The sequence below is a fragment of the Leptosomus discolor genome, chromosome 5, assembly GCF_034619465.1.
Source record: "Leptosomus discolor isolate bLepDis1 chromosome 5, bLepDis1.hap2, whole genome shotgun sequence".
In the NCBI taxonomy this organism is placed as follows: domain Eukaryota; kingdom Metazoa; phylum Chordata; class Aves; order Leptosomiformes; family Leptosomidae; genus Leptosomus; species Leptosomus discolor.
The window spans coordinates 67,848,034-67,874,898 of record NC_141395.1 but is presented as its reverse complement, the minus strand read 5'-3'; the positions used below and the strand labels follow the sequence as shown (position 1 = coordinate 67,874,898).

The 26,865-nt window shown below is 42.1% G+C and overlaps 1 protein-coding gene across 1 annotated transcript in view; it reads right to left on the bottom strand.

Annotated features, from left to right (window-relative positions):
* Positions 1–26,865, bottom strand: part of DEPTOR (DEP domain containing MTOR interacting protein) — a 75,439-nt gene that overhangs the window by 22,139 nt on the left and 26,435 nt on the right. The window contains exons 2-6 of the mRNA XM_086465515.1: positions 25,768–25,946; positions 23,617–23,740; positions 17,699–17,877; positions 1,939–2,124; positions 1,177–1,311 (exon numbers count right to left, since the gene is read on the bottom strand). Of these exons, the coding sequence (XP_086321641.1) occupies positions 1,177–1,311; positions 1,939–2,124; positions 17,699–17,877; positions 23,617–23,740; positions 25,768–25,946 (803 nt within the window). The remainder of the gene's footprint in view (positions 1–1,176; positions 1,312–1,938; positions 2,125–17,698; positions 17,878–23,616; positions 23,741–25,767; positions 25,947–26,865) is intronic.

The following is a 26,865-nucleotide window of genomic DNA, read 5'->3' as shown; positions in this document are numbered from 1 at the left end:
AAGGATGCAACGACCACCAGCACTGAGAGCGCTCCCCCAAGCTGCGCAGCAGGTCTGGTGTAGGGGGTCATGGCTTCTGGGCATGCTATCCTACTGAGTCCTTCAAATTATTTTAGCTTAGAGCCTCATACTGAATTCCCAGCAGAGCATAAGGAAAAGGAAGGAAATGTGCTAAAAGGAGAGAGAAAGAAAATATCCCCGTAACTATGCCTCTCTTTCTGATGGCCACTCTGCACAGCAGGAATGAAATGTACTTTAGCTCCAGAGTAAATTGTCGGTTTTGAACAGGATGCATACAGTGCTTGAGGCACTCTCTAGTAATCTCTTCAAATGCCAGCATCCCTTTGAAAGCAAAGCTTACATATATCCACTAAAGCCTTCCCCCGTTGAACAACACTCCCCACACCATTGGCAAAGACCCGGTAAATTTGAAATAATAAGGAGCACAAAGGGAAGCAGCGACTCTGCTTTGAAACTCAGGGCTGTTTCTGAGGGAAACAGAGAGGCTGAAACAATATCTATCCTGGTCTGTTTTCCCCTTGCCAGATGTACAGTAAGAAACAATTTTAAGTGAACTGTGGAAGAATGGGTGTGTTTAACCTTCCGGCGTGGGATAGGAAATCCTTTCAAAAGGAAAATAAGCTTCAACATTACTTTTACCTTCCTAAACAGACCGGTGTAAGACCTAAACAAACGAAAATGCCGAAATGGACCCTGACAGGCTGAAACGATGCTGCATCTTTTTTTAGAGGCTGCTCTTTTCTGAGTTATTTCACAGCAACTCAAGCAGCCACTGGATGGTTAAACTCTCCTCTGACTTGCACCAAAGGAATGTCTCTAGGAGGAGATTTGAATCGGTTCAGAGCTTGGCAATGAAGAGGCAAATCTGGGCCTCTGACTGCATGTCCTCCGAAGAGATAAACTGCAGCTCAAACCACAATTATGGGCTTGATGTAGAGATTATTGGAGGCAGACGTCTGGCTTGTGTTTAGCACAACTTCAGACTAGAAGATAATAGTCCCCTCTGGCCTACAAAACCTGTGACACTGTGAATTTTTAACGTATCCTTGAAAAGATAAACTTAGACACAATGCTAGGCATTCTTCACATCGCCTTCTCCCCAAACAGATGTGTGTGCCCTGACTCCTCTGAGTCATAAGCGATGCTGGTGCTCACCGGATTTGGGGTTGCAGAGCACAGGGGGACTGCTGCTGAGCGTTGGGCTGCTGCTGAAGTATCCGCTGCTGCCACAGCTACTCATGCTGCTCCTCCGTACTGCCGACACAATCTTTATCTCCTTGGTGGGGCTCACTACAAACAGAGAAAGGGAACCAGTATAAATTATCAAACCCATTTCCCTGGTTTCTTTAAAACAATATCAAAAAGCCATGTCTTCGCTGACAACACTGGGAAGGGGTTAGTGTGTTCTACGCAGTTAGAAGAGTCACTGCATGAGTATAATGTTGTAGCTAACACGATAGCTAAACTGCTCCCATTGCAGTGTCTTCTAGGAGGTGTTTCAACATAGGAAAGTAAGTTTTTCCAGTTTTCCTTTTACTTCACATTTATTCTTTCAGCTCTTACTAGATATCGCTGTACAGCAATGCTGCAGGACCCCTTCCCCTCACTTTTAGTCTTCTTGAAAACTCCACATAGAATGTATGACAGATTACTTTGGGCTTAGGGGATTTTAAACAGTTCTGTTTGTTCATGGACACCAAATTTTGACCAGCATCTGAAATGCTATTGATACAGATCAAAACCACCCCAGGGAGCTAAAGATTTGGTAAATTGAGAGAATGGACAATCCCTACAAACAGGGACACATGATACCCCCCTGGGTTTTTTTCAGACAAACACTGAAACCCCTCATCCAAAAAGGACTCTTTAACATCCCACGGAGTTGCCCTACAGACAGCAGTATAGTTGATGTGTCACCTGAGAGAAAACTGGTGTGTTTTCTGTTGTCGTGGTTCTGCTTGCGCAGGCAAAACGGGCTGTCATGGCTTTCTGGCATCAAGCGAGATTTTTCAGTGAGGAGTTCCATTAATCGCCGCCGCCGGCGGAAATTCATTCTGCACTGATAGAGCAAGTTGCTGTCCATAAAATGGTGCTTGTTGGACACTAGGAAAAGAAATGGATAGAAAGTCTATGCCTGGTAGGACTGAAATCAGACACACTTATCTGCACTGCACACCTTGGTGTAAGGAAGCAACACCTGGAGCTCTCCTTTTCCCTCTGCAGACTCAGAAAAAGGAGGAAAGTGGTCAGCTTCAGGCGGGTAGCTTCAATATACACGCTTTTATAGCGTCAATAACAGAGTAGGAAGTTTAGTGGCAACTGCTGAGAGGCATCTTTTACACTACCTTGATTAATGACGAGCACTTTGTATTGTCAAGTGGAAAAGGAAGTATTTTATCTTTCCGTGACAGGCTGCATAATGGCCCATCTCCACGCATGCTTCCTCTGTATGCTGTTTGCTGCTGGTGGTCCCTACAGACTAAGCTCCTTGCATCAAGTTTTTTGTAAATTAATCAGTCCAGGGCAGCCCCTGGGAGCTCTGACTGACTACCTTGTTCAGAGCTACAGGGTAGCAAAGAATCAAGACCTGTGTATTTCCTCTGTCTTGGCTCACCACAGACACCGTGTCCCAGACACTTCCTGCAGGCCATTTCCCCCAATTTCGCACGGATACACAAGGTTTGGGAACAGGCATCCAGCCAAAAATCATTTCTTACATAATGAACAGAAGTCTTAATTACAACCTGTTTTGACACAGAGAGCAAATCCCAGGTTGCTGGTGTCGGAGCAAGAGCACCGACCCTACCCGCAGACTGCAGCATCGCCATAACGTCTGCGTGTTCACTGCCACTGATGCTGCATCTTAATAGTGATGAAAAATGCAGCATTGGAAGGAACTCTGTGCCAGGTCCTGAAAGTGCTCTGACTCCTTCAGGGCTTGATCACAGGAAACCTCTCTGTAGTACTCCCTGCATTAGTACTGCAGTGTCTTAAATAGCTGCAGTAGATGCTTTGGCTGCATTTTCTTCATCTTCACCTAGCTCCTGTGATCACGTTCCACAGAAATGATGTCCCACAGTTGACCTTTTCCATGGAGGATCTAGATTCTGGATTTGCCTAGTTTATAAATTGCATTTCTTCCAATATTGCATCATAAGAACTGGTGGGTTATACATATTTGTATGTAAAGTGCAAACAACAACATAGATATGCGCTCAGAGGTCAGTCAAGTCTTTGACTCAGTCATTTGGCCCCAGCCTCCTACTGCAGACATTGAACTTTTGCCTTGCTCCTTGCTCTGCCCAACACATGGGGTCCAAAAGCAGCAGAGCCCAAGGTGCTGCAGCAGAGCCCAAGGTGCTACACCAGATCCAGAGCCTGGAGCCCTGCTGGCCTGCTATCCCTTCATTCTCATCCCCAACACACTCTTTCCTCCTCTCAACCCCTTCTTAACACCTCTGTGTCTCTCAGTTGCTCTCCATGAGCCCCACAGAAGCACATGACATACATGATAGCCTTGCAAAAAAGGCTGTATTTAGACATAAACTGCCGGTATGTCATTTGATGCTTGTGAGATGCAGGAATAGCCTCAAAAGGAAAAAGCCCAGTCACCTTCTCCAGTATATTCATGCCAAGGATGTCAAATCATCCAGATTATAAAGAAGACGCCAGTCCTAGATGTGTTCCTCAGGGCACAGCCCTCCAGATACAGAAACTGCCATACGGGGTCAGACCATATGTCCGTGTTGTGAAGAAGCATGTCTCTTGCTTGTCTGGGCCACTGTCAGAGAGGGAGCACTGTACAAATGGACTTTGCCTTTGGGACACAAGGAATAATCAGGACAGAGGAGCTTTCTGAACTGCACATGCTTGTGCCTGAGCTGCCATGCAGACTGTCTGCCCTAGACTCCTGCTGCGTGGCACCGGCTGTAAGGCATTTCTTAGAGTTTTGAAAAAAGGTAGAGTTTTGAAACTACCTTTTTTCATGAACCAAGCAGAAAGGTCATGTCAGTCAGCCGAACTGCAATATTTCAAGTACCATCTACACAAAATACCCTTGTTAACCGAGATTGCCTGGTTCTGTTGAAGAGCTTCAGAACAGCCAGTGCCACCTGGCTTTTCTCCGCCTCATTTTGGTGCTTAACCTGTTTCCTCTAATCACCCATATGCATCCTCCATGAGAAAAACAGCTTTGCTAAGTCAAATTTAGCATTGCAAGCAATTTGTTACTGTGGTCTGACACATTAATTATTGCAGGCACACAACGCTGCTGTGCTCCTCATTTTGGACACATAGTTTGCAATACTATTAAATACCACTTACTAATAAACACTATTTGTGAAGAAAGGAAATAGAGGAGGAGAGATGTGGAGACTTGCCTACATCCACAAAAGGATTTGCTATCAGGGGCAGAGTGACTATGCAGGTGTTCACAGCTATCAGTCTCATTTTCAGATCACTAACACAATAAGTAGCAATACCTAGCAATATCCTACCACATTATTAGAATAACCCGATGTAAATATAAAAAAACCTTCCTTTTTTCCTTTTTTTTTAATTAATGACATCTTAAATTGTTCCCTGAAACTTAAAAAGACAAGCTCTACTTATTCAGCAAGCTACTGGGATTCATAGAATCATAGAATCATTTTGGTTGGAAAAGACCTCTAAGATCATCAAGTCCAACCAAACTACCAAGCCCACCGCTAAACCATGTCCCTATGCACCACATCTATACATCTTTTGTACACCTCCAGGGATGGTGACTCCACCACTTCCCTGGGCAGCCTGTTCCAATGCCTAACCACTCTTTCAGTAAAGAAGTTTTTCCTAATATCCAATTTAAATCTCCCCTGACGCAACTTGAGGCCATTTCTTCTCGTCTTGTCATTAGTTACCTGGGAGAAGAGACCAACCCCCACCTCACTACAACCTCCTTTCAGGTAGTTGTAGAGAGCGATAAGGTCTCCCCTCAGCTTTCTTTTCTCCAGGCTAAACAACCCCAGGTCCCTCAGCCGCTCCTCATCAGACCTGTTCTCCAGACCCCTCACCAGCTTCGTTGCCCTTCTCTGGACATGCTCCAGCACCTCAATGTCCTTCTTCCAGTGAGGGGCCCAACACTGTACACAGGATTCGAGGTGCAGCCTCACCAGTGCCGAGTACAGGGGCACGATCACCCCCCTGCTGCTGCTGGCCACACTGTTTCTGATACAGGCCAGGATGCTGTTGGCCTTCTTGGCCACCTGGGCACACTGCTGGCTCATGTTAACCCAGCTGTCAACCAGCACCCCCAGGTCCTTTTCTGCCGGGCACCTTTCCAGCCACTCACCCCCAAGCCTGTAGCGCTGCATGGGGTTGTTGTGACCCAAGTGCAGGACCCGGCACTTGGCCTTGTTGAACCTCATAGCACTGGCCTCAGCCCATTGATCCAGCCTGTCCAGATCCCTCTGCAGAGCCCCTCCACCCTCAAGCAGATCGACACTGCTGCTTAATTTCGTGTCATCTGCAAACTTGCTGAGGGTGCACTCGATCCCTTCATCCAGGTTGTTAATAAAGATATTAAACAAGACCGGCCCCAATACTGGGCCCAGGGGAACACCCTTGTGACTAGTCACCAATTGGATTTAACTCCATTTACCATGACTCTCTGGGCTCAGCCATCTAGACAGTTTCTAACCCAGTGAAGAGTACACCTGTCTAAGACATGAGCCACCAGCTTTCCAATAAGATGCTGTGGAAGACTGTGTCAAATGCCTTACTGAAGTCCAGGTGGGCAATGTCCACAGCTTTTCCCTCATCGACTAGGTGGGCCACCTGACCATAGAAGATCAGGTTGGTCAAACAGGACCTGCCTTTCATGAACCCATGCTGACGGGGCCTGATTCCCTGGATGTCCTGCACTTGCCGTGTGAGTGCACCTGAGATGAACTAGTCCATAACCTTCCCTGGCACCAAGGTCAGGCTAACAGGCCTGTAGTTCCCCAGATCCTCCTTCCAGCCCTTGTTGTAGATGGGTGTCACATTGGCAAGCATACAATCACAGGATGGTTTGTGTCCCAAAGGACCCCAAAGATCATCTAGTTCCAACCTCCTGCCATGGGCAGGGACACCTTCCACTAGACCAGGTTGCTCCAAGCCCCATCCAACCTGGCCTTGAACACTGCCAGGGAGGGAGCAGCCACAGCTTCTCCGAGCAACCTGGCCCAGTGTTTCACCACCCTTACAGGACTGAATTTCTTCCTAATATCTAATCTAAATCTTCCCTCTTTCAGTTTAAAGCCATTACCCCTCGTCCTATCACTACACAGCTCCTGATCAAGAGTCCCTCCCCATCTTTCCTGTAGGCCCCCTTTAAGTACTGGAAGGCCACTATAAGGTCTTCCCCGGAGCCTTCTCTTTTCCAGGCTGAACAACCCCAACTCTCAGCCTGTCCTCAGAAGGGAGATGCTCCAGCCCCCTGATCATCTTCATGGCCCTCCTCTGGACTCACTCCAACAAGTCCATAATCTTAAATGAAAGAGGGACCCACAAATACTCCCTTCGAAGTAGAATCAATGTTGCCAAATATTTGCAATATAAGACATACTGGTATGTTTTCTGATTCAAGTTAAATATTATGACACTACAGTTTTTAATTAAAACTATTCTGTTCTGTTCATGTCATTAACTGAAGCACTCTGACAGACTTCAGAAATTATGATAATCAGAGATCAACATGTTGCAGACATCGCAAAGCACTCTGAAATTCTAGAATAATTGCTGACTATGAAACTAGATAATGTAAACTTTTTTATCCCAAGATACTGAACAGATTTTAGAATAATAATACTTGTTTTGACCAAAATACTGTCATATTTACATACTTACAATAGCAAAGCTTAGGTCTTACATTGAAGTAATTCAGCCCCGATGTAACTATTTTAGTCCACGGAAGGGTGAATTTTTATACGATAAATGAATACAGGTGGAAAAGGTAAGAGCAATGACTGTATGTTGTAGAGTATTTGTATGCGATTTACACTACAAAGGGTTTGTAGCCAGAGTGCTTATGTAGCATTAGTACAGTATCTGGAGTGCTTATTGACTTTCATGGTTTAATATCATATTTCTAGTGATAGCTCACATCCCATGTGAGAGTGTTGGACTAACAGCATGCATGCTGAGTTTGAGCATCATGTTACTTTTTGCATATTTAAGAAGAAGCTAAAAAAACCCAACCTAAACCAGGAGTAGTTAGCTCAGACTGCCTCCTTGTACATGCATCATCAAATAAAATACCTTAACAAAATTACCTGTGTGCTCCATGGGGCTTTTTTTTTTTTTAATCATCTGACATATTCATGATTTGAGATGAAATGTCCATGCAGTGACTTTGCCTAAGGATGAGTGTATCTGGAATGGTGTGGAAAAAGGGATTTGCAGACCATGGATCAGAAGGGAGAGGTTGAGGAGGGGGAGGCAGACACCAGTGCAGGCTGCCTCTGAAGCACTCCTCAGGTGCAGTGGTTGACTTTCAGCGTCAACCAGGAGGAGCTATGCATGCTCTCATCCTTGATAAATGACAACTATGTGAATGTCGGACACAGAGCATGCACAGAAGGTTGGGTTTGTTATGTTTAGTACATGCTGAGTGCGAGGTACTGGCGCAGGCATAGGTGCTCAGCTCAACGGCTTTAAACGTCTGTGTTTTGCTGCAATTAGCAGAGAAAAGTGGGATTGAAAAGCTTTTCCAAGCTGATGATTGCAGAATGCTGAGAGGATGCAGGAGGGATTTCTTTAAAGGTAATTTAGAGGTTGTTACCTTGACCTAATGCAGAGTGTTGACTCAGAGGCAGCAGCAGATAAACTTGTGGCAGCTGACAAGGCTCTTGCTCCAGGTATCTGCCCCTCTCATGGAAGTTGCTGCCTCCAGATAGGGATTGACTTAACTACTCCTGAATTAGTTCACTGCCCTTCATAACGGAGCATAGAAAAGCAAACTGGCACTCATTTCAGTTTGTCTTAAAAAGTCAGGCCATGGCTGACGAGTAACAGGACCTGTATTTGTACATATTGAGGGTGATGTAAAGAGCAAGGTGGAGTGATTTCATGGGTTTCTCGCTCCAATTTAATTCACCAGGGCTCATGTGGCAACACGTTCACGTTACGATGTGCACCTTATGAAACAGAAAGAAATGTACCAAAGAGGGAAAAGTAAACATATGGTGACTGGCAACCTCCAAAATCACAAAAGTGCGCAAGAGCATTTATGGTCCTGGAGCGAAAGGCACCAACATTAACTCACAGTCATTGATGTCAAACTTTGGACATATAGTCAAAACCACCAATCTAATCTCCCACATACACTGGCTGCAAAATTTCTCCTAGAAACAAAATTTTAAAACTACTTTTTAATCTTATAAAAATATAGTTTACTCATACTTTAAAGCAGCCTGTAATGACCACTTTACTCTTCCCCTTACGAGCTGTTCAAGCCTTCAGTTACTTTCCCTGCCAGGCAATAAAAATTTAACTCAAGGCTGAATTTGTTTAACTTTAGCTGCTAATCCCTGGACTTTGTCACACCTTCATCAGAAAGTTACATAAGATCTGGTCAGAAATCTTAGACCAGATTGATGGTCTAAGATGAAGCCAACTCTCAAACACATCTTTGATCAGCTGAATAAATAACACCCTTAAATTCTGACTTTTTTTTTAGCCCTCCTCAAGTCTGCTTCAGAATTTCTTTATCCTTCCTAAAATCCAGCTATCAGAACTGCATGCTCACAGTTACAACCTCACTCTCCTTCTCCTTTTCTTCCTTGCTGTTGTCTTTTTTGTACATCTCAGGCTCATAGTAACAGTTACTACAACTGTACTGCACAAAAAGCATAAGATGGGAACAATCTGTGCCCTGTACATCCTCCTTTCCCTGCACAGCATTGCTTCACATCAACGAACGGAGCCTGTTTTCTCATTTCCTAGATGTACTGCTTTCTAGTTATACCATTGCGTATACAAAAATGTGCCTCTTTGGGGGCAATGATCACTTAATTAATAGAGTTCAATTATTTGTTTACTGTCTCATTTATCCTTAGAGATTGAAAACTTCATTGATAAGGATTTTAGCTGGTCATTCCCCATTTACATTACTGTTTAGAAGAGAAAAATCAAAATATTTATTTTGGCATTCCCCTGATCTGGAGCACCTCATGTTGCAGCTCTGGTGCTTCTTGTGCCTGGCTGCTTCACACTTTCTGTCCACATACATAAAATATAAATTGCAACATCCATGAAAATCTTTATGCTTCTGATCCTGACATAAAATCATGGGATCTGCAAAGGGCTCAAACAGCCTTTTCTTCTTTTGCAAGGAGGCTGATGCACAGCAGAGATAGAAATATTAGCTTTACATTTATTTAATAGAACTGATGAGGAGGCTTTAGAAAGTACAAAAACCTATTTTAATAAATGGTGTGACTCATGCCTTAAAAATTAGGCCATTTTCATAACTGTCTTTCCCCCCAGATCCCTCCCACCACTTCAATTCTCCGTGATTTTTAGCGCTGATAAACTGTGTACATCTCCACTGCAGTGATTAATGCTTTCTACCAGCCGAAAGCTGCAGTTCCCCATAGGCCACATCCAGCAATGCACTCCAGCTGCTCTGCACGTCCCCAGAAACACAACGCTGTCACCAAGCGACTCTGCGGCTGGAGCTGGGGAACGGCTGCTCCACGTGGAGGGAGCGGTGGGAAAGAGATCAAAGTTCTCCAAGGAGCCGGATGAGCAGCTTTTCTCAAGAGAGCAGAGGACACGTTGAAGTGTGCGCTTGTTTGTTTGTGTGAGCGTGTGCTTGCACTGGGGTTAAGAGGAAGAGGTTATAAAAGCATTAGCAGAGTATATGGAGTTGTCAGCGCTGGTATGTCATGTCTTTCCTCACTTAAAGACAAAAGCAGCACTGAACTCTTTCCAGTGGTGCACAATAAATTTCCAAGCCTTTTGCTGCACGAGGCAGCGGCCCCTGTCTATTTGCAAGTATACTTTATCTTTTACTGAGGTAGTTTCCTCTATTAAAATTATAGTAAAATTAATGTGAAGCTGCAGGAGATCATTCTGGACCTTCAGTATTACTGGCTGCAATAGTCTGTGCCTTCATATAGCAAGTCACAGATGACCATACCAGTTTTGATGTCTGAAGTGGCAGGACATTGCCCCGAAAGAGTTGACAACGTACAGAAAACAAAAGCAGGATGATGAGACACACGATGTCCAGCTGCAGGGAGTGACTGGGGCTGCTGTTTCATCTGAAGGAGGGCACAGCCTGAGCTGCTCCAGCCAGCTCCCAAAGCATGCCTGGGGAAGGGTCTGGCTCCAGCCCCATGTCCTTTTGCTCCCTCACTCCCCTCTCCTATGCAGAACCAGTGTTTAAAAGGGAAGGAAACAAATCAACACTGTAAAATAATGGTTCCTTAAACAAATGCCTCTCTCCGTGGATAGGCCACAGCTTGCTGAGCCTGTCTCCTCTCTGCCTCAGGCCTTTTGCCAGCTCAGTTTCAGTCCCCTGCCAGAGAAGCAGTGGAAGTCTGTGTGTCCACTTTGGCTTTTGCAGAGCAAGGGTGAGCCCGCAAGCCTGGAAAACACTGACCAGCTGCTGAGACCCACATAGTGTGGCTGGCTGGGCTTTCAGCTGGTCCTCACCCCAGGTCCACACTGCCCATCTCTGCTGCACGACCCCACCACTCCTGCCCCGTCCCTCTTCCACTCCTGCCTTACACCAACACACATGAGGCTGGAGGAGAATAACCGACACTTTATTCTGCATTGTACAATGCTTTTCCCACTCCTCTCAAAGCTTTCCTGTTTTTCTGAAGCTAATCTGGCACCTGCAAATGCATTTTAATAATGGCACCTATTCACATTAGTTTCCTTTTACACATTGATGAATTCCACCTGCTTGGAGCTCCCTCAAATCAAGGAAGAGAGACTGCAGATGTTCAGCGAGTACAGGGCCTTGGCTCTTGGATTCCCTGCACCATATAAACACAACACTTGCATTTCCACCTTTTATGAATGCACATATGCTATGCAGGCTGTGGACAAGCCCATCTGCAAATGTACTCAACCGACATGCTAAACTCTTGGCAATGCAGCTGTACTAAATAGCATTTTTTTTTTCTCATTCGGATTACAAGGAATTTGCTTTGAATGGACCATGGATCTAAACTTGAACTGCTCTGGTGTCCACCAACCCTCTTGTATAAAAGTGCAAGGCAGGTCCTGGCCCTGAAATTCAAAATCCAGAGAGCTGTTCCAGCTCATCCTAACTAAGGGTGAAGCCAATAAGCCTGTGCAGAAGTAAGTAGGTCCAGAAAAAAAGCCATGATATAACCAGAGAACCATGTCTTCTGAGCTGTTTCAATGAACTCTGGTATATTCAGGTAGACCAAAAAAAATACAACTTTTATGTTGCACTTAAAGCATCAGGATTACAATAGACAACTGTCAAAAGTTCCTTGGGAACTGAAATGCAGAGTATCCTGCTCTTATTAAAGTGATACGTTCTGCTCAGTGCATTGACATTTTATTTCAGTTGCCTTAAAATAGGTATGCAGATAAGTGTTTCTATATACATTTTGTCTTTCCAGTAGGTTTGCCATCTATTTGCAGTCTATTTTCAAATACACGTGACTTACTCTAACATGAAAAGCCAGTGTTGAATCACAGACATTTCAGCAGTCTTTTCAGTTTGTATATGAGGATTTATCATCTTTAATTTAGCAAGTTTACAGAACATAGCCAACCGCTCTTCTTTGCTTCCAAATAAAGTATGGAAAGTACAGAATGTGGCAAGGGAAGCAGAAGATGAAAAGGCCCATCTGGGTATCTTTTTTTCTATTGCAGCTGTTAAAAACTGAAACCCATTCTCTGTCAGAAAAATAGAATTTGGTAGTTAATATGAAAAGAAGTCTTCATATGTTATTTACATAATGCATAGAGTGTGTGGCTCTTTCAAAAACCAAATCCACTCCTGCTTTAGATAAAGGCAACGGCAAGAAGAGCACAATGAGAAGACGATGGAAGAGGAAGCTGGAAGATTATGCAATTACATACGAAGTTCTTATTTTCTGACTTTCCTACCAGGGCACAATCACGAAAAATACACAAAGTGGTCTCCAGATTTAGCATAAACAGTTGAATTACCATGGGTGAGGTTACTGTCCCTGTGTATGGGAACTGCTGGGGAAGAGCTGCCACACAAATAAACAACTGAGTGCCTCTGCATGGCATCGTCACAGGGGGAACCAGGCTTATAATGAAAACAAAGTTGTGTTGCAGGACTTCAAAAACTAACTGAAGGCTTGTGTTTTCCTGAGATAAATCAAGGCACCATCTGTAAAAATGTGATGTTTTATAATTTTTAGCATGGAGCATACACAATGACTGCTTGGATACACCCAACAGCTGACATGATCCAAGTGTTAAATCAACTGGAAAAATTGTATAAAATATCTATATGTTAATTTTGGAGGAGAAAACCTATGACCATTTAAGTCAAGGATTTATGGGCTGGTTCATAACCATAACTGCTACCTGCAGTTGATGTTTCCTAGAAAAGAGATTCCAAAGAGAACTTCCAAATTAAGGGAGAAGTGTGTATTTCACATTTATGGCAAGTTTTCACTTACAAAATAAGAAATGTCAGCTAATCCTAAGCAATTGGACATCTACATTAACAACACATACTTCACAATTTACAGAAATTTTAGATGAGAGGGAAAGCTTTTCAACAAAAGCGAACGAAATAATACTTTGTCAGATATTTAATCTACTTCCACAATTATAACAAATTTTCAACTGCATCATGTAACTTGATGATTAAAACTAAATGCACTGATCATCTTGTTAAAGGCAATCTTGCTGTATAAAGGTACAGAGTCCTTGCAAAGAATGGGGAAAATTAAATATATGTTTTAAGACTTCTCTGCAGAGACAGGGAGATAGCCTATGTCAATATTTACTGTTCTCACTAAGTTACTACAAAATGTTTGTTTTCATCTCTGAAAGTAATTTGCACAATGGAGTTTAGCTGACAAAAGATTTAACTCTTGAGACGTGGCAAGCACCTGCTTCTGTGCAAAGCTGGCAGAACACGTGGCTGCCTTGAATGCACTGGGTCTGGCCAAGTACAATTAACTCAGTAATACTTTTTGAAGCTGAACGTATTCTAAAGGGGCATAGGGGCAGAAGACACTTATATCATGCCTAGGACATCTTACCACGTATTTGCCATCATTATAAAATCCTGGCACAGATAAAATGTTTCAAAGGAAGATTCCTGACAGCCAGTCATCTCCAAAAGAGATTTTTCCACCCCTCACTCATTCAGGAAAGCAAAGTCTATGGGCAAAGTTCCTTTCCAGACCCCATCACACATGTGTTCCTCTGCTGGTCTAAGGCTGGGAGTCTGCATCCCGCCCTCCTGGAGCAGGGTGAACAGCCACGCAAACCGCTTCGTGCTGAACTGTGCTGTGGTCACTGCCTGGGGAAGGTGCTGGAGGGATGTCAGAGAGGAAATAGCACCAAGCACATGCACTCGAAAGTAAGCAGCAGCTTGGAAAATAGCAACAGCAAAAGAGAGAACGTGATCTGGCACAGGAAGGTAAGCACTGAGGCTCAGACCCACACTTCTCCTAGGCTCGACTGGGAGACCAGCATACGCTGTACTGTCTGCGGTGCAGCACAATCACCACGTAATTACACTCCACAACATATTTCTAAATGTCCTATGGTTTGGTCACTGCCACAGAGGAAATGCAAATATTCATCTTGCAAAGTGCAGGTGCTATCCTAAGGAGGCATAGGTTCCTCTTAACAGTATTAACCAGATTTTAAAATGGAAAGTATTTATCTCTTGAGATTCCAGACCTTAAACTTTCTGCAAGGCAGGCAGATGTTTCTCCATCCCCCAAGCTTCCATACCCAATGAGTCCTTGGAGAAGGACAGGAGGATTTAGCCTGTGATGTCAGTGCTGCTCTGCTGCTGGGGCTGCAGCTGCCAGCTAAGCGCTGCAGCAAGTGCCATAAGCAAGTATAAGCCAAAAAATTATGCCAGAAAGACCTCTGTGGATACCTTCTTTCCTCCTTGGACATCTCAGTATCTCTGTTTTCCAGACTGAGCAAGGGCTGTGACTGTGTGCAGATGCTCACGCTTTCCTCTGCCTGTCCCCAGTACATCCTCGCTTTGGTCTGATCTACCCAGGAGCTGGCAGAGAACCTCCTTCTTCTCTTGCTGCACGTAAATTTTGACCACAGTAGCTAATCTGTCTCATCATTTCCATATGAAGAAGAACTAGGAAAGATCCAGTCTCCTGGAGGAAAGTTTTATCTGTTAATATTACAAAGCTCTACATACCTCACCATACTAGAAATGGGCCTTTCTACAGCTGAGAAATGTGTTCTGTGCACCTTTTGTCCCTGCCCTTACTGAATGTACATCACCATGTTTATAATTCTCTGCACAATCTTTATTCCATCACCATCAGTGTTCACAAATGCAGAACAACTACTGGCAATTACACTGCCAACACAAGCCTTCAAGAAATGTACAGTGCATAATACCCCGCTACTTATATTTTTTTAATTCCATAGTACCTGGGGGTACCAGTCCATAGCAAAGGACATCTGGCTCTTATTTGTGAAAATGGTGGTTTGTGGGTTACGATTTTTATGTGCCAGTGGGATTTTGGAAGGAAGCAATTCAGCGCTTAAGCACATTTCCTTATTTTCATGTATGGCAGGGGAAATATGTATAGCTATATATGCCCAAAAAGATCAGGAAGATTATTTTTAAACTGAAATATTTGACGTTTTTACAGCATTTATAGAATTCCTCTTAAACCGCTGTTTTCCTTTTTCAAATTAGCATCAGTGTTTGTTTCCTGTGTGAAACTTGGTTTGTGTCTGACCAATTAAAGCGAAGATAAATGTGACAGGAAGCTATTTTGAATACAGTACCTCAGCTGCAGAACAGAGCTTCTCTGAGTAATTGAAATGAAAGTCAGTATCAGTAAAAATAAATTGCACAGTTCAGTTGTGACTGGAAAATTACTACTGAGATTGGCAACTTGAAGCAACCATTTCTATTACTTTCTATCGCATTAGGTAAGCTAATAAATACTTGATAAGAATAGCAGAGCAAGCTTTACTTTATTCCATATTGTGGATAGCAAACAATACTGCTAGCAAAAGATTGCCTTTAGGGCAGGAAAATGTTTTATTCTCTGCTCCTGTTCAGTCAAGAGTCTTTCTGCCGGTTCTGCCAACAAGGATGCCAATTAGTGTCAAGTAACATTTTGGTACTGCTGACGAGGTACAAAACACAGGGAGCACAGTATGGTGAAATGAATTTACTGTACTAAGAGACAGAAAAATACCTTTTTTTGGTAATTGGACCTAGAATTCAGTGAGATGGGGGGAAAAAAAGCTAATACCACTCCTGCCGTTTTACAGTTTATATCCCCAATTCTGTACCGGGAGTCTGAGCTCCCTTTTTAGAGGAAGACAGCATTAGATAAACCTTCAAAATGCAGAGATTGTATCCAGTTGCTAAGGTGAACCCCAAAACAGCTCTGTGTTAACTGTGCTAGTACTTTCATCAGTATTCCTAACACTACCTAGCCAAAGTGTTTCAGTGAAATCCAGAGGAGAATGAAATCTGTTTAGGAGTGTGCACAAAGCATGTCCACTTGTAAAGATGAATCTCAAGGACATCATTCCATTTCATTTCACTTCCAGCTTCCCCAGCAAGTCAGTGTGAAATCCCCACTGAGTTACCTTTGCCCCGCTAAAAGCTGAGTGAGGAAGATGACAGTACCTTGCAGCGAGAAGGCCACCTTCTCAGCAATCAACCAAATCTCAGCGCTCCATTTGCAGTCACTTCATGAGTTTCAAATCTCTTTCTAACAGAGCACTTTGCCTGTGCTCTAGACTGCTACAAGAGGATGAGCAGGGAATAACTCTGCAAAACTGGCCAGGGCAATCCATAAAGGTGAGCAGGATCAGCATCACTCAGGAATCCCCCAGAAATGAGGCTTGATTGGGTCAAAATTATTTCCCTGCCAAGGCGCACTGCTGAGTATTTGTCTTAGTTAATGAAACAATGGTTGATCTGCAACAAAAGCCACATCCTGACTTTCCTAGCTCTGCAAAGATTTCAACAGCAAAGTAAATCCAGCTTTGCACCAAATGTCAAGTCCTGACTTTATTTTGTCTGCAAAAACATCAATAGCAGCGTAAATCTCACTTTGTCTTCTTTTTTTTTTTCTTTTTTTTTTCCCTTTTTTTTTTTTTTTTTTAAGGAAAGCTTACTTTGTATCTAATACACAGAAAATGCTCAGGTAAAAATAGGAATGAAATCATTGTTGCTATAAAGAGGAGGGGTGGCATACCTTCCCTGTCCATTAAACTCCAAGCAGTTGGCACCCTATAAATCATAGGAAGCACAGGAATAATTATAGAACTGGAAGCTGATTACTGTAAACATTTAGAAGTAGCTCCTAGTAATTGGAAGCTAAAGATAATGTGAACATGATTACAATCACGAAGGCACTGTGCAGGTCAGTTACACCCCCGTTTTTCTCTATTCCTTAAAACTAGGTTTCCTTACAAAGCAACAAGCAACCTAGTCAATCTAGCACTTTGTATATTAACAACCTGTTAATATGGTGAATTGTTTGTTCTCTGTCAGAATTAGTGTTGATGTGACAACATTCAGATCACCAGGATCTGATTACTTTCCCGTTCTGCATTAAGCAACGTAGCTAACAGCTTCTGCCAGCTTGTTCTGTCATCTCCTGGCACCCCTTCACCACTCCCAGAGGCCCTGCAATATGTTTATGGTGGAAAACGCCTGGTCAAAGAAGGGCAACTTGCACTGAGAGTAGATGATGACAACATGTAAAACAGGTTTGAGTGCCAGGGGTGTTCATTTCCTCACCCTCAGGGCAGTACTGAGAGAAAAATCTGTCTCCTCCACCTTTAACAGAGGAAGCTCCTTGTTGAAGGTGCATCTGCCAGCCACATTGTGCTGGACCATGAAGAAATTTGATTCGTGCCTTAAAGAAGTTACACCACCAGGACAAATATAATAATACTTCAGCTGAAAGCAATACACTCTTTCTTGCCCAAACATACTAGAACGACTCTGCAATATGACCAAGAGGGAAAGCTGCTTTTCTGGCATCAGACTGTGCTCTGCTCCTGTCCTCAAGTAGGAAGATATACAGAACCCATCATTTTTATTCTACATACAGAATTCAGCTTATTTATGGCTCTAATTCCTACTTGATCCTTACAAAGCTATTTACCTCTATCATACATATCACTGATAACAAGTTCTACAAGTTAATTACCACAAGTGTAGGAGCATTGATTTTCATCCACATCCTTGTGTTGTTATTATACAATCCAAAATTCTAGCTGTATTCTGACTCTAAGGCAGAATTTTCAGAACTAATACAATGAGCTTTTGAAAAAGCCACCCTTTTATTAAATAAAGTTACCTAGATTCCTATCTGAAATTACTTAGAACTTGGACATATTATGACCAAGAAGACAAGAGCCCGTCCACATGATTTGATCTGAAGAAAGTGCCACAAAAAGCATAGCTTTTTCTAGCTGGCAGTAGATTTCTCACCGTGCTGTATAATCCCATGCTCCAAAAGTCTGCGGCCAAGCTGCTCTGCTTCAGTCCGTGTCGTGGCCTCTCCTTCCTGGATCAGCCAGTCAATGAACTCCGATGCCACGAAGGTCCGTTCATATTTGACTCCTTCCTCCTCCCTGGCTTGCAAAAGGGTGTTTTCAGAACTCATCAGCCTGATGTGGGGGGAAAAAACTTGGTAGGGAAAATGGTTCTTCAAAAAAGCAATTCCAGACCTATTCTGGCATATCTCATCAATACTAAAGAAACACATGTGAACCCTTCACTGACTTACTAAATCTTTCCTCAAGCTATCAATCTAAACTCAGGATGTGAATTAAAACTGCTTGGTCAAAAAAAAATAGGCTTTATATCCCTGTGTGAAGTTAATGCCTTCTTGTTTCTTCCCTAAAAGTAAACAAGGTTTTTCAGTTTCACATTTCACTTATTCAGTTCTTTAGCTTCTCTAAAAGTTAATGTATAATCAGCTTGGAAACAAAATTAGCCTAAATGCACCAGATTGTGACTAATGTGTTCAAAAATTCCTAATTGATTTTTACAGTTAGCAGGTCCATGCCCCAAAGTCATTTAGATGGTTTTGAAAATTCTCCCCATAAGCTTTAAAACAGCTGCAGAAAAATTCAAGAGGAATAAAAAAAGGTAGTTCCGTGGTAGCTGATAAATACTTAGCATCCAACACCCACTGATGCAGCTGACTTAGAGAAGCTACACACCTGAACACATTTTGACATCTGAGTCTCAGAGTCTCTGTGCCTCAGTTAGCTCCATGTAACACCAGAGTTCAGAGGAACATTGTGAGGTGTCTCTAAATCTCATAGCAATTAGCATGTACCTAGCTTAAATATGCTAATAAAATTCTTCTCCGTTCAAGTAACCTATACAAACGACACAGTATTTAAAAAAACAAACAAACAAACAAAAAAAGAATCAGTATTTTGTTAACGCAAAAGTAAGGTTGACAGTTTGAAAGAAAAGACACGGTGAAAGAAGAAATCGTAACCACTTCCTTTCAATACAGAATCCCACTTTGTTGTTGGTTTTGGGAGACCAAGCACCATAGCCTCCTTCTTTATTAACTTCATTTTTCTTCATAATTATTTTGTTTATTATAGGCTAATAATAGATCTAGTGGCAAGACTTTCAGAATAATGGCTCAAGAATAGCACGGTTATTTTTTCCATGTAATGCTAATAAGTTCCCTCCATTCAACTATTTTGAAATTAAGGGCATAACTGAACTACAGCAGGAACATTCTGGAAGCGTTTAATCTTTGCCCTTCTGATCGAAAATTTGAATTTCATGTAAATCCATACATGGGCTACCTCTTTCTTGAACTGCCAGCAGGCCCAGAGTTCATGGAACATAACATCACCTTCTACGGGAGGCATCAGAAAAATCTTTGCCACAAGAACACAGAGAAAAGTTTAATTTGAAATTAAAATTAGGAGGTTTGCCAGGACTCAGCCCTTGTGATTTCACCTCCAAGATTTATTCCCTTGACTTTAATGAGAGCTAACCAGAAGCCTGAACTGACTGGATCCGACCGCTGGCAGCAGATCACCAAACCAGGCAAAGGCTGCTCAGCCACAGCTGAGCAGATATAATGAACTGCTCATTTAGATGTTGGTACGTCACTTCCAGCACCTCTGAGCTCAGTAAGAACTAAGAAAGTCAAAATCAGCTGAAGGGGATGAGGCCAAAAGAACATGAGGTGCCACAGGGGACAAGGTATTGACTCCAGAACTCTTGTGAAGACTTTATTCTTTTTCATGTTTTGATTTATGAGCATCTGCGTGCAAGGCGACGTTTTGTCCCACACTAACCGCATCCAATACAGACAGTGCTCCAAGGGACCATCTTTAAATGTGTCTTGTTCACCAGGCTTTTTTCCCCACAGAAAAAATGCAAACCCAAAGCACGTGTCTTTTCAGACCATCTGCTGCATGGTTACCCAGAACTGGTTACCCAGCCTCTGCGGGCACCAAATAAACAATCCTTAGGACTGTGTCAATTGTTCTTTGATGAGTCTATAATTAGTTGACCAGCCCACTGAAGTCACAGATAGAGAGGGCATTGACAAAGAGATGCTCATTGCTAGATTTTTACAGAGACACAAAAGAAATTTGGAAAAATATCAAGTGGAAAAACACTCAGTTGCCATTTCACACCCTTCTGCATGTGCCCAGAATAGCACTGCAAAGGATTTGGACTTGTGAACAAACAGACACGACAAATTGACAATTTAACAAACCCAGAAACAGCAATCCGTAGACTTACATCGCTAACTGAAGTAAATCACTGTAGTTCCATGGCTGTCAACAAAGCTGTACCAATTCACATCTGCCAAAAAACCTGGCCTTTCATTAGCCAGAATTGGAAACGGCCTCTATCTCTTCCATTTTCTCCTTGTGTCAAAAAACCATGAGGCTATTCATGTCAAACCGTATTATTTGCTAAAACAGGTTTTATCCTGCATTAAGGGAATGTATTTAGCCAAACACTGAAATTCAAACCCTTTTCAAAAGGAAATTTTAACCTTGTTTTGTCTAAATAACTGCACCAGAGGATAAATTTGACTTAACCACTGATGAGTTAAAATGAAAGTGATTCAAAGAATGCAGTCTCAAAATTATCTGAACGATTTCCTGAGATTAAAACCATAAATCTGCACTTCTTTCACTGTGAAATCCGGTTGAAAATTCTCAGTTGAAGTCAACATCATGAGATGACTTATAGCTCCTAAACCTGACTGCACCAGAAACAACAATCTTGTGTGCCTGACCAAAACCTACTGAGAACTGCAAACATCATAAAAATCAGATTTTTTTAAAAAAATTTTTTAAAAGCTACAAAAAGTCTGGGCTGGATTTATTTAGGATTTGGAGGGAGGGTTTTGTTGAACACGAAACATGTTTATCTCATTTGATCTATCTGGTCATTCCCGTAGATTATGAAAACTGGTACCATCCATGGACCTAATAAACTATTCAACAATTCTCAGACAAGACTGCAGGAAATGCAGCAGGTTTCCGCTCTAGTTATAAACTAACCTCGAAGCATGTTCACAGAAAGGATTACCAAAATTTACAATGATGTGCAGAGAGTTTGAACTGATTTATGATTTTCCATGCAAATGAACAGCGAATACAATCAGAGTCTGATTTTAAATCTTCTAATCGCACAGGTACAGTCACCAAAGACGTGCACAGTAGGTGAAGGAGGTAATGCCACAAGAGAGGAGAATCCAGGCTACAAGGAGCTTTGTCACAAAAGGGAGACAGGGAAAGACAGCTCCTCAGCAGTGGGACACTCCTAGTGTTCCCATGTCCCAGGGGAGAGCAGAGGGCGTTTACCCAAAACAGCTGACTGAATGCAGGGAACCTGCCTAACATGTCCATTCCTCTGCCCATGCAACAACCTGCTGATCCCCCTAAGCATTTTGTTCATTTTACTCACTGAGGGTGTAAGTCTGCATGGGCTGATATTGGACGTATGTCTGCAATTCTGGCAAGCACAAACTACGCTGGCTTCTGAAGGTAACGGTACTCCAGCCCTAACACAACGGGTGGAGAAGAGCAGGAAACAGTATTATAATACCTATCTTAAACTAGGAAAGCCTACTGAAAATCATCAACATCACCAAAATTAGACACAGATTTTTAAAATACGGTGGATTCAGATAGATTTCCTTCAGCATAATTGCATTTCTCTTTAAATCAGTCCTACAGGCATTTTGATGAACAATATATGAATATACTGGTAGGTGACTTCACGTCTGTTCACAAATATTTTTCTCCAGTTGTTGCCATTTAATAACTATTTTAACTGTACTGGATTAATACTTTCTTTCTCAACACTATCAGCAAACTGATCCAGCAGATATATTACACATACACACATTTCACTGCAGAACTCTTTCTGTAGTAGTCTGACTTGCAGTATTAGATTTCGAGTTTAAAATGCATCCAATGAAACTGCGAAGGTGTTGCTAATAAGCGTGCATGGACAAGGGATCTAACGAAATCCAAGCAGTCTGCACGCTGGATTTGCTACAATAAACAAAATGAAGCCCAGATAGCCCAGGTATGTGTTCTTATCACCCATGAATATAAAATATTTCCAATGATCCACGGAGAATTTTGGCTAGCTCTGACTGTCACAGACCGGTTTTGAAATGCCATGTATTTTTAATCTATACTATATTTAGCACTCAGGGCTGGTTTTAAAAGTTTCTGAACCCTTTAGATACAGTGCCTAGGAGCAACCACCTCATGAGGATGCAGTTATATTTAGATATAGGTGCTGCTTTTGGCATTAACCACTTTACCAAGATGGGAACAATCTATACTGTTATGAACATTTTCCTGCTAGTATAGTGTTGCACAATCTGGACACTAGACATTGGTTGGGGGCTAGTTCTCAATGCAGAGAAATGTGAATGGAAGCAGATACTGGTAGAACAGAGTTCTTCCCACTATGGCTCCTTTCAAGCAGAGGACTGTTAGCAGTCTCACCAACAGAAAATGCTTTTTCTCACAGAAGAATAGAAATAGAAATAGAAATATAGAAAACAAATAGAAAAAAAAAAAAAAAAAAGGTTTGCTACTGTAGACACATCAATTGGCTTTTTGTAGTACGGGCCAGGCTTGCAGGCACTGTGTCTTACGGAGTCTGAAGGCGCAAATGCTGTGCTTAGTAAGGCACAGAAGATTTTGGAGGTGGGTGATTCAACTAATCTGTCCCAGTGCATCCAGTGAAGGATTTTTTCCAGTGGTGTATTTTCTTATGTCTTATACAATTTATTTTTTTTTACCTTAAATAGTCACAGTCACTGAGTCTCAGGGAATTTTATATGATGGGTGCAACAAAAGGAGTGGCATTAACAATTATTGGTTTATATTTCAGTTTAATTGCTCTTTCACCAAATTGACCATCAGAGCCTTCTAATCTTGAAAATAATATTTATCGTCAGCTTTTAAACTTGGGATTTTCCTGAGTGCTTCATTTTAAGAGGGAAATAAAATTACTCCAGCCAGAAAACACAGCATCTCTCCTGGCTGCTGCAGGCTTCTGCTCTAACCAAGCAGGAGCGTGGGTGGAATTCAGTCTAGAGAAATACTTCAAGCTTTTTGGTAAATAACATATCACAACTTTTGCATTAGTTTGTAGCATATGCCAATATGCATTTTATTCTCTCTGCTGGAAAGTCCCGTGTCACAATCTCTACATCCTGAATAAAAATGCCATTAATTATAGATTGGGAAGTACAGTTAAGCTGCCTAGTTATTTGACAGAAGTAATCCAGAGAGATATTCAGTATCTCAGCATAATCATCTGTTTCAAATCTTAATTAGATGCTCTTGGCTGGGGTTTTTTTAATCTACTTTTAATATAACCTTTCTGATGCAGAAGCTTTGCAGACTGGAACACTGAAGATTAATTTCACCTATTATTTAAAATCATACCTCCTGGTGAAGCTGCAGATATGGAGTCTCAACACGTATGTAGCCACTTGTTTAGTACATTTTGATGTACTAACTTTTTAGGTCCTGTGATTACAGTTTTACATGACAAATCATCCTTTAGTAATTATTTTTAAAGAATAGAGTGCAAGGGCTTATATTTACATTAGGTTCTCATACAGGATGTATTTACAACCCAGAACATCAGAAAATGCTATTTCATTTTAAACAAAATGCTACAAATGAACTTGGTAGAAAAGCAAAAGAGAAATGGGAAAGAGAGAGAAGGGTTACCAACTAAAGTCAAGGGACTACTCAAACCCATTTCTCCCTGATCTGAAAGCCTCTGACTATGCAAAAAAAGATTGACAAGTATAATTTGCCTCCCATGGCACTATTATCAAAACGTTATGGATACTGAATGCAACATACTTTTCATACAGTCTTTGTCCTCTCATGAACACCTTCACCTCATTGTCCAGTGGAAATGTCCCGTCATCTTTTCTGAAGCGGTAGAACAATTTGACGTCCTTGAATTCTTTATGCTCATCACAGACTGAAATGTAAAAAAAAAAAAAAAAAAAAAGTCTTCATACAGACGTTAAGGAGTTGAGGATCCATTTAGCAGGTATCGCTGCTGAGCTTCACAGCAAGCACGTACGGAGCCTAACTCCCTGCAGTTCTGAGCACACAACTTCATTCAGTTCTAATAACTGACGAAAGGCTGGAGAAAACTTTCAGCTAGGTAACCAGATTTCTAGGTGAAGGGTACAGGTTTCATCAGGTTTGTGAGTATTATTGTGAGCATAAAGAGGAAAAAAGTATCCGCATGCTATATACCCAGAAAACCTTCTGATGGAAACAGTCTGTTAGCTCGTTTGTTTAAAAGGCCACCACCAGTGTAGAACACCCAAGAATTTAAGGATTGGCAAACTTCTTAAAGCTACTTGTACCGGTTGAGCAATGCTGTAGCAAACCCGAGACTTGCTGCAGGAACAGTTAAAATCAAAGCCTTCTGCCCTCTTAAAATTGTCTCAATTGCTCTGCCATGCCAGCTAGGAAACAGTAGGTACAACAAGGGCACACTGAGAAATGCTAAATAAGGTTTATAAGACAGCAGCTGACAACGGGCTCTTCTTGTAACGCAGAACAAAGCTCCAGCAAGGGCATAAATTACTGGGAAAGATATCCCAACCAAGCTGCTCTTAGAAGAGTTGTCAGCCCACATACATGGGCTCACCTTCTGCACCACAGGAGCAGGAACTGGTACCCCTTTCACTTGACACGGCAGTCTAAAGGATGCATCCTGCAGAACCTGACTGAACATCTGTCCTAGCTCACTTTGCAAACTATCCTATTAAATTTGAGTGCAATACATGAACATTTTCAAGAAACACCTGCCCTATGTGTAATACATACAAACACATAAATAAAATTTGTATGGAAGTTACAGTGCGCAATTGGACCCTGAGGTAGAAAACATCTGAAGGTTGTTAAAGCTTTAAACAAGCATTCAGTAATAAAACATCTATTGCTCAATTAAATTAAGTCACTCAGGCATCCACGCAACTCTTCACTGACATTTTCTCAATAGAGGATTAAGCAGTCAGATTTGAATACCCTATAATTACTTTATTCTTTAACTATCTACCGTGAGTCCCAGTTTCCATAACAACGCAGAATTTTAATTTAATAGCCAAGCAGAAGCTGTAGAAGTGGCACTCATTCAATATGTGCATTTCTTGCTTTAATTAAGGTGGTGTTAATATGTTGCAGATAGCAGCAGTATTGCTGCACATACAGTGACCCCTGCATAAAGTCAACAGTCGTCTATTCGCAGTCACTCATTTTTCTCTTAAAAAAGAAAAAAATGGTACATTTTGTCTTTTTGAAATGGGGAATACTATACATTTGAAATCAAGGGCTTGGATCTTTGTTTGTGTGCTTCCTAGCCTTTTTGTATACTAAAAGGCAACTAAATGCTACCACTGAATTGGAAGTCTCCTTTTCATCAGCGTAAATTGCTATTCAAGAAGCTGAAAGGAACAGATCTCAAACAGACAACAAGTTTAGGAGAAAATTAATCAGGGCACAGTCAGACCACTAACCTTCTTGCAGCTGTACCAGCACTAATGTTTGTGCAGCTGGTGTGAGGGATAGGGCCAGAGAACTAATCCACATGAGAAAAATGATCTTTTTTTTGCCGGCTGATTTTTCAGATGGGTTTTTCAGCTGGAAAACTGTGCTCTGGGAAGCAGGGAGGTGAGGGCAGCAAGGAGAGAAGGGACAGGATCCAGCTGGGGCTGCTCTGGAGGCAGGGAAGAAGAAGCACAGTCTCCAGTGGCCTCCCCCTCCTTGTACTGACACGAGGAATGTCACTCCACACCTCTCTGGCCTTTCTATGCACCTCGGGACACGGGCGACCTTGCTGAGCAGCACAGTTCAAGGGAGATGCTCCCTTTCTGGCAGGGAAAGGAGCCTACCTGTCCCATACTTGGTTGAAGAGCAGAAGCAGGATTCTCTGCTTCACAGCAGTCAATAAAATTTATCTTAGAACTTTTTAGCAGCTGATACTGCACTTACCATGGTGGATAATGCTGTGATCCAATAATTTCTGCACCAGTTTAATCGCCGTCTCTCGGTCCGAGGCCTCTTTATGGTCAATCAGCCAGTCGATCAGCTCTTTGGCAACGAAGCAGTTCGGGTACGTCTTAAGGTGGTGACGCCGATCTTTAATGACCTTTTCTTCATGCAGTCGGAGCCTGGGGGTCAAAGCACCACATGAATGTCATGTGTGAAGAGCCTTCATAACTACCAAGTCTGCGACAAGAGTGGAGCAGATGCATTCAGGCTCTCCTCACAGGGTGAGCTTTGCAGGTGTCGGATGGAAGAGAAAGAGACCCAGTCACACGTTTAGCACCGGCATCTGACCACCAGGCAATCCACAGCAACCATTCATTACAACCTTAAACCCCTTACTTGGAAAAACTCGTTTTCTGCCCAGTGGAAAAAATTAAAAAATTAAGAACAACACAGCATACTAAGACCATTAAAATACTTCCTGTAGGTCGACTAAAATGTCAATAATTTGGAATTAATTTTCCCACATTGCCACTAATACGTTCCATGTTACTCTTTTATTTTGTGGTATCACTGCCGTAGATTTATTATTTTTTCATCTCATTCATTTTTTCAGCTGTAGTTTCTTCGTTGGTTGGGTAACTGCATTTTGCCTCCAGCGGCACAGCAAGCATAGCATTTATGATTTAAAATTCAGGCGCAAAGCTGTTCCAATGTTATCTAGCATTAAAAAGTTGCCTCCTACTCCAAAAAAAGAACTGCTTTCTCACTTGGGGAACTGTTGGCAAATGCTATCTGCAAAATCCTTCCCATCATCTTGAAAGCAAGTTAGTTGGCTGCTTTTGAGATGCTTGGGTCAGAATGCAAGATCCTGATTAAAGTATTACCGTGTCAGTAAAGTTTCTAGGGTTCTGCATCTTTATTTTTAATCATTTTTTCCAAATAAACAAAATTAATAACATTATCAATATATAAGTAATAGTGTTCTTTTAAGTTTTCTGCTTTCTTGTCCCCATTTAATTAATAATTTTAATAATCCTGTTTTTGTTGTGCCGTGTCTCTACAACAGTTCTGAAGAAAGCATAGAAACCACAATGCTTT